The sequence below is a fragment of the Chlamydomonas reinhardtii genome, chromosome 7 (assembly GCF_000002595.2).
Source record: "Chlamydomonas reinhardtii strain CC-503 cw92 mt+ chromosome 7, whole genome shotgun sequence".
Taxonomy (NCBI): domain Eukaryota; kingdom Viridiplantae; phylum Chlorophyta; class Chlorophyceae; order Chlamydomonadales; family Chlamydomonadaceae; genus Chlamydomonas; species Chlamydomonas reinhardtii.
This window is the reverse complement of record NC_057010.1, coordinates 2,917,818-2,928,124: the sequence shown is the minus strand read 5'-3', so window position 1 is coordinate 2,928,124 and position 10,307 is coordinate 2,917,818. Positions and strand designations below refer to the sequence as shown.

Here is a 10,307-nt window from a genome sequence, read left to right as displayed (position 1 = left end):
GCACCTGGGTGGCCGCGATCACACCACGAATGTGGACAGATGGGGACAGTTGCTGCTGAGACTGAGATTGAGACTGACATTTCTCTTCAGCACCTTTGGGCGCTGTTATGCAGATTATCTAGAATGTACATACCGTGACGCGAATCAACACCAGAATAAACACTGGCATTGTTGTCGTCCGCACATAAATATGGCGTGCAGTATTTGTATGAATTCGTATGACCGCGACCAGTACAATCCGCTAGTTGCGCCATGCGGGCACACGTTCTGCCGGGCATGCTTGATGCGGCCCTCCTTCCCGGGGGCTTGCCCAGTGTGTCGGGGCCCGCTACCGGCTGCCCGCAGCGCCCTCCCTCGCAACTTCGCGCTGCTAGAGGCGATTGATGGCGGTGCTAGTGATACTGGAAGTGAGGAGGCGCGGATGCTGCGGGAGTGCGGGCTCCTGGGCGGCGGCGAGCCCAGCACCAGCACCAGCAGCAGTGGTGACGGCGAGCCCGTGTTGCTTCCCGTGCTGCGTGCGGCGGACGTGCAGCTCACCTCTCAGGAGCTGGGCTCGGGCGCCTTCGGCCGCGTGATGCTTGGTCGGTTCCACGGCAGGGATGTGGCCGTCAAGCTGCTGCCGCTGCTGGGGCCCGCGGACAGCCGGGCGGCGCTGCGGCGAGAGGTTGCGGCGCTGGCGTCTCTGTCGCTTCGCTGCAGCAGCATGGCTCGGCTGGTGGGCATCAGCGTCAAGGACGGGCGTCTGGCGCTGGTGATGTGCCGGTACCAGTGCAGCCTGGCGCAGAGCCTGGCGAAGCAGCCGGGCGGGCGCATGGCGAGCGATGAGGCGACCCTGCTTGCGCGCGACCTGCTTCGCGGCCTTGCGCAGCTGCACTGTCACGGTGTGGTGATGGCTGACCTCAAACCCGACAACGTGCTGCTAGACGAGTCGGGAGCCCCGCTGCTGTGCGACTTCGGGCTGAGCCGGGCGGTGCGGTCCACGCTGGGTCAGCACGCGCCGCTGTCCCAGGTGGCAGGCACAGCAAACTACATGTGAGCGCCTGTGTGCAGTGGGCGAGGCGGCGGGAGCGGGATAGGGCCACTGCAGTCACTCGCGCTCATGCTTGGCCCAAGTGGCATTGCTTGTCAAGCATGCTTGTTTCAGTCATCTAAGGCTTGCGGCTTCCTCCTCGTAATGCAGGTCCCCTGAGCAGTTCATGGTGGGGACTGGCGGCAGCAGCACCTCAACGGCTGGCGGGGCGGCGGGAACCAGCACCAACAGCGCAGGCGGCGGCGCGGGCGCAGGCTCAGACGGTCTGATCAGCCCCAAGAGCGACATGTGGGCGTTTGCATGCACGATGCTGCATGCACTGACGGGGCAGCCGCCGTGGGCTGGCCTGCACATCGGGCAGATTGCCGTGCAGGTGGGCGTGCACAAGCGCGCCCCAGACGTCCCCACGCACGCGCCGCCGCACCTACGGACCGTGCTGCTCAGCTGCCTCCAGCCCGACCCCGCCCGGCGGCCCAGTGCCTCCGAAGCCCTGGCGTCATTGGAGCAGGAGCTGCGGAGGTGCATCCGGACAGCGCCGCCGCCGCCACAACCAGCTGGCGCTACGGCGGAAACAGCCGCGGCTGCGGCTGTGGCCCCCCCACGCCCGACTCACGTCAAGTTGGCTGTGTACATATTCGACTCGGAGGCGTTCCGGCCCGCCCCCGCGCCCATCACGACGCTTACAGCCTCTGTCAACGCAGCAGCCACCATCGACCTGGGCGGCGGCATGTTGCAGCTGTCGGTCCCGTTGCTGCCTGCGCACGATGACACGATGTCGTGGACGGCCTTTGCAACCGTTCCGCGCGATATGGCGCAGCTGGTAACGCTCAATATTAACCGCTGGGGAGAACGGACCGGCTGTACGTTTGTGAGCCTGGTCGGGCAGCCGCGCATTGACCTGGTTTCCTACGTCACACAGGTATCTGACAGCTTGGGGTTGGCAATAGTAAACTTGATTCTGTGATAGGCAGCTTGGTGACACTAGGTACTGCTGTGTCGTCTGGTGCTGGCTTTACAGCGCTGTGGTGCCGTACGTGCTCGTCCCCTCCCTTGCAGCCGGGTGGCGAGCCGTTCACACGCAAGGTGGTGGTGGTTGACGTGCGCAAGCCGGTGACGCGTGTATCGGTGGTGCTCTACGGCAGCTGGGGCAGCAACCAGGCTGTGGGCGTTACGGTCTTTCCCTGGCACAACGCGTTCAGCCTGGAGGTGCGCACAGCGTATGGCATCACGGCGCAGATGCAGGGCTGTGCGACGGTTGTCCTCTTGCACGGCTCATAACAATCGATATACATGGGCATGTGACTCGAAACCTTTGCCATCCAACAGTCGGCAGTCGCTGACGCCGACAACAAGGAACCAAGCACATTGCGTCGCGCATGCCTCGCAGGCCGAGGCGCTGTCCAAGCTGGCCCCGAACGCCCGAGCGCGGCGCTTCCAGGTGGGCCGCTATGAGCTTGTGGTGGAGGGCCGCCGCCGCCACATCCCCGCACTGCTGGAGTCCGGCCTCATCCGGCAGGGGGCGGTGCTGCACATGCGCGAGCGAGGCGAGGCCACAATGCAGGTGAGTGTGCGATGGGACAGGGTTTAGGCAGGTTGGCGAGGTCCCGTAGGGTGCAGCTGACGCAGGTGATGCAGGTGAGGCAGGCCAGGTCATGCCAGTGAGGGGAAGGAAAGGGGTGGGGAGTGAAGAGGAGAGGAGAGGCGAGGGCCGGTCTTGTGTGTTCACTGGATGTAGCTGCCTTCTCACATCAGAGGGTGGGCACGGCGTGGACTCGGCTCGCCTTCGTCCATGCGACATGGAACAACCACAAACCTGCATTTTTTGGTTTGGTGACGGCGGAGCGGCGCGCTGCGGCTACTAGGGTGTAGGCAGTAGGCACGTATTGCCTGTGGTGCCGCTGCACGCACGCCACGCACCATGCCCTTAGCTTAGGGCGCCCCTCCCGGACACCTGCGTCCCCTCCGCCCCCTTATCAGGTGCTGGTCCACGTGGACGAGGGCCAGCCAGCCATGAGCCTGCTGCCGGTCCGTGTGGCCCCCTGCTGGCTGGTGCGGGAGCTCAAGACGGCGGTGCGTGCGTGCATGTGTGTGTGTGTCCGTGTGTGTGTGTGTGTGTGTGTGTGTGTGTGTGTGTGTGTGCGTGCGCGCGCGCGTGTGTGTGTGTCCGTGTGTGTGTGTGTGTGTGTGTGTGTGTGTATGTGTGTGTGTGTGTGTGTGTGTGTGTGTGCGTGCAGGTGTGGGCATGTGTGCTTGCATGTGTGAGAAACGTGTTAGAGGACACGGGGTATGCGGGGTGTGTGGGGTGTGCGCGGTGACAGGCAGGGACGGATCGGGCCGTGTGGCGACAAGGCAACAGGTACCCTCATGTGGGAGGCCCCGGTACGCAGCATCAGGCTGGCTGTTTGCCGTACTACCGTATCATAGAGCAGCCAGGGCTAGCAGTTCACAGCAGGGCACCTTTCGTGACGTGTGCCACCCGTCATGTACACCACAACTGTGTGTCGCATGCGCCTGATGCCGCCAACGGACCCCATGCGCGATCACACAAACACGCGTGCACAGGTTGCCGAGAAGCGGCCGGCCCTGGCGGACACGATCATGGAGCAGTACAAGTTCGTACGCGGCCAGACCGACTGCGATGACTGCGCCGAGCTGTCCGTGTACTCCATTGCCGCGGCCGATGGGGACTTCCAAGTGCTGCAGCTGGTGAAGCGCCGGCCGCACCAGGCGGCTGGGGCTGGGGCTGGGGCGGCGGCGGCGGCAACGTGAGCTGTGTCGTAAGGGGGCTGGGGCGGGGGCTGGGGCTGGGGCTTGGGCTGGGGCTTGGGCTGGGGCTTGGGCTTGGGCTTGGGCTGGGGCTGGGGCTGGGCTGGGGCGGCGGCGGCGACGGCGGCGGCGGCGGCAACGTGAGCGGTGCTGAAACGAATGCGGGAGAGGAGTGGCTCCGTTCTCAGGAGTCGGGGGAGTAGGGTCGCTGGTGCACCAGACGGCAATAACGGGTGTCGTTACATTCGGAAATTGGAACACAAGTGACCGCGATGGATGTGAGTTCATGTGAGTAGCGAAATATGGTATGGAGGGCGCCAAGGGACTGACCCAGAAAGCCAGAAACCCGAGTTAGAAAGGGCAGAACCGCATGTAACCTTCGGCCTTTGAAACTCGGACCTGTATTACGGTACTCGGTCTGAGATAGCCACACGCAAACCACTCCAAGTTGTATACCCGTGCTATTCAGCCGCATCCAATCGCACCTCAGCCACAGCACACTATCTGTGCCTGCCACACACACCGGCAGGACGATCAAAACCCCTGCACATGTACACGCACATGCACAACGCCCAAACTACCTAGGGCACAGCGGCACACAACATCGGGCAGTGGCAGTCGCAATCGCCTCACGGCACCACCAGACGCCTCCATCACCACCACCACCACCACCACCACCACCACCACCACCACCACCACCACCACCACCACCACCACCACCACCACCACCACCACCACCACCACCACCACCACCACCACCACCACCACCACCACCACCACCACCACCACCACCACCACCACCACCGCCAGCATGCGCCTCAGAAGCTGACGGCCTCCTCCAGCTCCAAGCTGTTCTTGCTCCCTAGCGGCCCACCGGACTCGTGCGCCCCGCCGCCGCTGCTGGGCCCGTTCACGCGCGGCCACCTCCGGGTGCGCCACGCCATCACGGCCGCCGCGCCCATCACCGCGCCCAACACGCGGAAGGCGTCGCCGTAGCCTGCGCAGTGGGCCAAGTGGTTGTGGGGGTTGTGGTTGTGGTGGAGGGGGTGAGCGGTTCATGGAGAACGGAGCGGGCGGTAGGGTGGTGGTGCTGGAGGTGGCCGTGGCTGCACACCCGCGGCTTCACCACCCGTCAGGGTCCGCACGCTAGGCCTCAGCCCTGGCTCCGGATCCGCCTGCTCCCGCCTTCCGCCCTCCCACCGGCCGCCCGCCCTCCCACCCGCCTGCCCATCCACCTCACCCACCCGCCCACCCACCCGCCCACCCACCCGCCTGCCTGCCTCACCTCCTCCCCTCCACACCAGCTCGCCCACCAGCCAGGGCCCCAGCAGCCCGCCCAGGTTGGCGACTGCGTTGTACAGCGCCATGGCCAGCGGCACGGCGGCGGAGCCGGGCGGACACACCAGCGGCACGTAGCTATTGATGATGCTGTTGGTGCCCTGGAGGTGAAGGGGCAAGGGAGGGAGGGAGCCGGTTAGGGGTTTGAGAGATATGGGTAGCCGGCAGAACAGGGCATTGGCCTCAAGGGACGTGCGCGGGTTTCGGAGGCTGCGTGGGCTGCACTCAATCAATGTGCACTGAAGCACGCACGCCACATGCCCGCCCGCCCGCCCGCCTCACCTGCACGCACGCCACCGCTACGGACACGGCCGCCAGGGCCAGCGGCGGGCTGGCTGCGGCCAGTCGCGGCAGGGACGCCAGCAGCAGCCCCGCACCCAGGTAGGGCACGGCCAGGTGCAGCGAGCGCTCGTGCTTGGCCTGGGGGTCGAGAGCAGGTGATTGGATGGTGGTGGTGGTGGTGAAAGTAGATGCGTTTCCCCCTCCACCCCTCCCTCCGCCCCTCCCTCCACCCATCCCTCCACGCCCCCACCACACCTACCTGCGACCTTCGGCCCAGCCACAGCGACATCACCGCCGCGCAGGCGAAGGGAATGCCGGTCAGCAGCACCGCCGCCGTGTTGATGTGCGCCGCCGCCGCCGCGCCGCCGCCACCCAGCCCCCCGCCCGCCCCGCCGGCCGCCCCCGCGCCGCCCTCCAGCGGGTCGCCGTCCTCCAGCTCCCCCGCCGCGCCCAGGCCCACCGGCTGGCCGGCGGTGGCCACCACGTCGCCCCCGCGGTGCCTGCAGGGGCAGGCGGAGGCGCCGTGTGTTGGGGCGTGCGGGGTTGGGAGGTGAGGAGCCGTGTGTCGGGACGTGTGGGGTCGGGAGGGGAGGGGCCGGGAAGGGTCGAGAGGGATCCGTGTAGGCTGTGTCGAGTGGGGCTATCCGGGCTGGCAATGGCAAACACTCTCGCCCTGTTGTGATGCGCGGACTACCTGTCCCCGAATTCGCCCACCCGGCGCTAAGCCGCTGCCTTGCCTTGCCCCATCATCCATACCCCCCCGCCTTTGTGTCCCGTCCATCCCCTCTGCTCCTTCCCTTCTTTCCCCTCCCATCTCCTCTCCTCTCCTCTCCCCTCCCGTCCCTCCTCTCCCTTCCCCCCCACTGCCCGCACCGTGTCCAGTCCAGCTGCACGGGATCCATGTCGCGGTGCTCCAGCAGCGCCTTGGTGATGATGGGGGCCTGAGGCGGATGGGGGGGGGTAGAGGGGCGGGGGTTACATTCATGATTAGTTAAGGAAGTGGTAGACGGTAGGGGGGTGGGGGTGGAGGGGCGGGGGTTACATGCCCGAGCCCAACGAATTAGGTCCCAACAGTCAGGGACTCGTCACCCAACCGGGGGGCCGGAGCCGAGAGGTGGCATTGGCAGCCGGCGAGATGGTGGCCGCACCACACGCCGCCCATGCACGGGCCCATTGACACACACACACACACACACACACACACACACACACACACACACACACACACACACACACACACACACACACACACACACACACACACACACACACACATACACACACACACACACGCGGCCCGGCGCACTCACCCAGAACAGAATGCCGTGTGAGGCCATGTTCTTCAGTAGCCCCATGGCAGCCACGTACCTACCGGGGGCAGTGAGGGGAGGGGCCAGTCACTCCGAGCCCACATGAAATTAATGAGTTTCGCTGTTTCCATCATAAGCAGGAAACGAGTCGCGACGGGGGCTGCAGGAGCCGGACGAGGGGGTGGGGCCGTGGGGCGGCGATGGGCCTGGCGGCGGCAGGCCGGCAGCAACACGCGTGCGAGAGAGGAGTCCACTCCGTCCACGTGCTGCCGCGCACACACGACCGCTGCAGGCCAAGAAGCGCTGGCGCGCTGCCGGCCCCCGCACACAGCCTCACACTCCGTCCCACCGCCAGCCTCACTGACTGCTGCCCCCCAAAGGCCCTGTACATACTCACCACACACGCCCGTTGGACAGGGCCTCCAGCAGCGGACTCCGCCCGCCGCCGCCACAGCAGCCGGCGCTGCTGCTACTGCCGGCTCCGCGGTCGCTGACTCCCGCCAGCAGCGCACCGCTGCTACTGCCGCCCACCACGCTGCCGCCTCCGCCTGCGGCCTCCATGCGCTGCATGAGCCAGTGCCGCTCGTGGCCGGTGAGGAAGCCGGCGGCGGACAGGCTGGGCGGCAGGCAGGAGGCAGTCACCACACCCAGAGCCACGGTGGCCAGGCCCTGTGTGTGTGCGCGCGTGTGTGTGTGTGTGTGTGTGTGTGTGTGTGTGTGTGTGTGTGTGTGTGTGTGTGTGTGTGTGTGTGTGTGTGTGTGTGTGTGTGTGTGTGTGTGTTTGTGTGTGTGTGTGTGTATTGGGAACACACGACACGGAAGGGGTCGACACCGTCCTTGTATGCAACAGCTTGGTTGGACGTCCCCAGGTTCAACGCATCGACCAGTGCACACTGCGGCTGCACCTCACCTACACCTCCCCCAGCCAGCCCACACACGCCACGCCCCCCCCCCTTGGCTACGACTACCTTCATGCGTGTACCCCCCCCATCTCCTCTGTCCTGTGCCCCTTACCCCGGCACCCCGCGTCGGCCCCCTCGCATACGTAGTATCGCTTGCATCTAACACCTCTGCCTGTGCTCCGCTAGATTGGCTTCGCGGGGTTTAGTTTCCCCACCCGACCCCCACCCGCCCCACCTCCAGTAGGAACAGCCACTGCCAGCCCGCCAGCCCGCCCGCGCCGCCCAGCGCCAGCAGCGCCGCCGCCAGTGGCGCCGACAGCACGTTGGCTGCGCCACCGCGGCCTCCATGACGGAGAGCGGCACCGTCATCTGGTCCACTGGGAAGAACAGGTAGCTGGGCACAGCACACACACACACACACACACACACACACACACACACACACACACACACACATGAGGGGAGTAAGGGGTGGAGGGGAGTGGACAAGGGGAATGGGGAGTGAAGGAGGGGAAGGGGGACGGGAAGGGGAGCCCGTGTGACGATCGACTGGACTGGGAGGTGTGCAAGCTGTGCAAGGAGTCAATAAACAGCAGCAGTGGGATGATGGCTGCGCCGCCACACACCTGCTGGAAGCCTGCCCCCCAGCTGGAAGCCCCCCTGCTGGAAGCCAGCCCCCTAGCCCACTCTAGCTCCAGAGCCACTCCACCCCCGGACATCCCTTGTTCGGCATTGGCTTGGGCTGGTAATTACAATTCCCCTAGCCGTGCGTGCCCCCAACCCGAGCCGGCCTCCACTCACAGGTAGTACCACATGCCCGGGAAGGCGCCCGCCTCCGCCGCCCCCAGCAGGAAGCGCAGCCAGTAAAACTGCCGAGCTGACGTAAGACTGCAGGCGGCATGTGTGGGGCGTGTGTGGGGCGTGTGTGTGGATGCGCGTGTGTGTTAGGAAACACGAGGAATGGAAAACGCAACTCGTGCGCGCGTGTGTGTATGTGTTTGTGTGTGGGGCAAACGTTGTGTACAGGGATTGGGCCAGGCTGCCCGAATGCACGAACAGCACAGCTATGGAGCAGGGGCCACGCAGGTGTGGCGGTGGGTCCGCGCCACATGCCCACATGCCGGCCCGCATGGGCCCGCAAAACCCACCATCCCCATGGTCCATAGCTGCACGACTCCGCTGCCCCCCGCCCTCCGACAACCCCATCCGCACCCCCGCCCGCCACCCCCACCACGCCCCCACGCACAGACACCACACACCACACACACCTCCATCCTTCAAACGACCCCACCTGGTGAAACTGGCCGCCACACAGCCCCAGGTGGTCACCAGTATGCCCAGCAGGCGGGGCGCGCCCAGCTGCAAGGAGGGGGAGGTGCGAGAGGTGACATACGATTGAGCTGGCTGCGGGACCTGTGATGGCTTCGGGACTTGTGCTCGGCAGGCGGGGGCATGGGACGGCGCTGCAGTGCTCTCTCCTGCCCGCCCGCCGCCCAAGTTGCGAACACCAGCCTCGCCTCCGGCTGGTCTCGTCAGTTATGCTGATTTCGGGTTCGGGGTCTCGGTTACTTCATGTAGCACAACCGCATCCCCCCAGTCGACTTCCCCACAGGGCTCGACCCCCGGGAGCTCGCACTGCATTCCTAGTTTGGGCGACGATGCCTTAACGATTGCAACCCATTTCGTCAGGCATACAATCCCCCCCAAAGACGCGCACCTTGGTGACCAGTGCATTAGAAGGGATCATGAACAGCGAGTAGCCTAGGAAGAACATGCCGCTACCCAGACCGTACACCTGACGGGGCGTACGAAAGGGGGGGCACACGGGCACGTGTGGTGTGTGGGGCACGGGGTAGCGGGGGATGGTGGTGGGAATGCTGCTGTGATGGCATGTGGTGGTAGTTGCCCCAAGCGGGGGAGTATCGTTGGAGCTGAAGCGTCCGCGCCCACGGTACGTGCGGCAGCCCGGCACGCAGAGCGTCGTACGGCGCAGCCCTTCACCCGCGCCCTGCGCCCATCCACATCCACACAACACACGTCACACATCCCCCTCCCTGCTCCGCCTCCTTCCGCGTTAACCATTCCCCACCTGCGCGTTGAAGCCCAAGTCTCGGTTGAGCTGCAGGGAGGCGAAGGCCAGGTTGGTTCGGTCGATGTAGCATGCGCCGCTGATGAGGCAGAACAGCGGCAGGATGGCCCATGACACCTGGAAGACGAGGGAGGCGCTTGGTTAAGGTGCCGGGCACAAGGCGGGCTGGATAGCAACGGGGTTGGGGGTTGGAGCACTTGCCTTGCGGTACACCGACGCCGCGGTGATGCTGGGGGTGATAGAAACGGGCTCAAACATTTTGCTTGGGAGCTATCGCCACGACAATCCGACAGATACTGTAACTAGCCTATCGCAGCCATGGACCGGGTTTACAGCGTGCACTGAACAGACAGTGTCGGTTGCCACAAGGGTTCACAAACAAAGAAAGCAAAGCCGTGAAGCTGCAGTAGTGTGTATTATGATAGAAATTGAAGGCGGTGCCTGTGTTTTCGTTTGCGTCCTCGGGATCGCAAGGAAGACAAACTGATGCAGCCCAGTGTCAGCACCGGTCGCAGTCGAACACCTGTGTATGTTAGCTAATGAGTGCATACAGTAGTGGTTTATACGAAAGTACTCAAACCGAACTCCCT

General features: G+C 65.0%; 2 protein-coding genes across 2 annotated transcripts; one reads left to right on the top strand and one right to left on the bottom strand.

Moving 5' to 3' along the window:
• Positions 1-107: 107 nt before the first annotated feature.
• Positions 108-4,013, top strand: CHLRE_07g332700v5 (uncharacterized protein). The gene is made up of 6 exons (XM_043064215.1): positions 108-1,032; positions 1,181-1,949; positions 2,087-2,236; positions 2,418-2,591; positions 3,008-3,100; positions 3,593-4,013. The coding sequence occupies exons 1-6, from the start codon at positions 422-424 to the stop codon at positions 3,797-3,799; spliced, it is 2,004 nt and encodes a 667-aa protein (XP_042922783.1). The 5' UTR covers positions 108-421; the 3' UTR covers positions 3,800-4,013.
• A 10-nt stretch (positions 4,014-4,023) lies between these two features.
• On the bottom strand, positions 4,024-10,247 carry CHLRE_07g332650v5 (uncharacterized protein). Its single transcript, XM_043064214.1, has 14 exons — positions 9,919-10,247; positions 9,718-9,834; positions 9,346-9,423; positions 8,920-8,987; positions 8,430-8,516; positions 8,255-8,288; positions 7,864-8,022; positions 7,124-7,395; positions 6,727-6,784; positions 6,290-6,357; positions 5,676-5,916; positions 5,417-5,554; positions 5,082-5,235; positions 4,024-4,793 (listed from the first exon to the last, which is right to left on the bottom strand). Exons 1-14 carry the CDS (start codon positions 9,973-9,975, stop codon positions 4,615-4,617), a joined length of 1,710 nt encoding a protein of 569 aa, XP_042922782.1. The 5' UTR covers positions 9,976-10,247; the 3' UTR covers positions 4,024-4,614.
• Between the last annotated feature and the right edge of the window lie 60 nt (positions 10,248-10,307).

What these genes read in the sequence shown, in the direction of transcription:
- CHLRE_07g332700v5 (XM_043064215.1), top strand. Translation starts at nt 422, where the DNA reads ATGCTGCGGGAGTGCGGGCTCCTGGGCGGCGGCGAGCCCAGCACCAGC. An exon ending in GCAGGCACAGCAAACTACAT is followed by an intron (nt 1,033 to 1,180) that starts GTGAGCGCCTGT and finishes CTCGTAATGCAG; the next exon opens with GTCCCCTGAGCAGTTCATGG. An exon ending in GAGGCGAGGCCACAATGCAG is followed by an intron (nt 2,592 to 3,007) that starts GTGAGTGTGCGA and finishes CCCCCTTATCAG; the next exon opens with GTGCTGGTCCACGTGGACGA.
- CHLRE_07g332650v5 (XM_043064214.1), bottom strand. Translation starts at nt 9,975, where the DNA reads ATGTTTGAGCCCGTTTCTATCACCCCCAGCATCACCGCGGCGTCGGTG. An exon ending in CCGGGCATGTGGTACTACCT is followed by an intron (nt 8,289 to 8,429) that starts GTGAGTGGAGGC and finishes GGCTTCCAGCAG; the next exon opens with GGGGGCTTCCAGCTGGGGGG. An exon ending in GTGCAGCTGGACTGGACACG is followed by an intron (nt 5,917 to 6,289) that starts GTGCGGGCAGTG and finishes CTGCCCCTGCAG; the next exon opens with GCACCGCGGGGGCGACGTGG.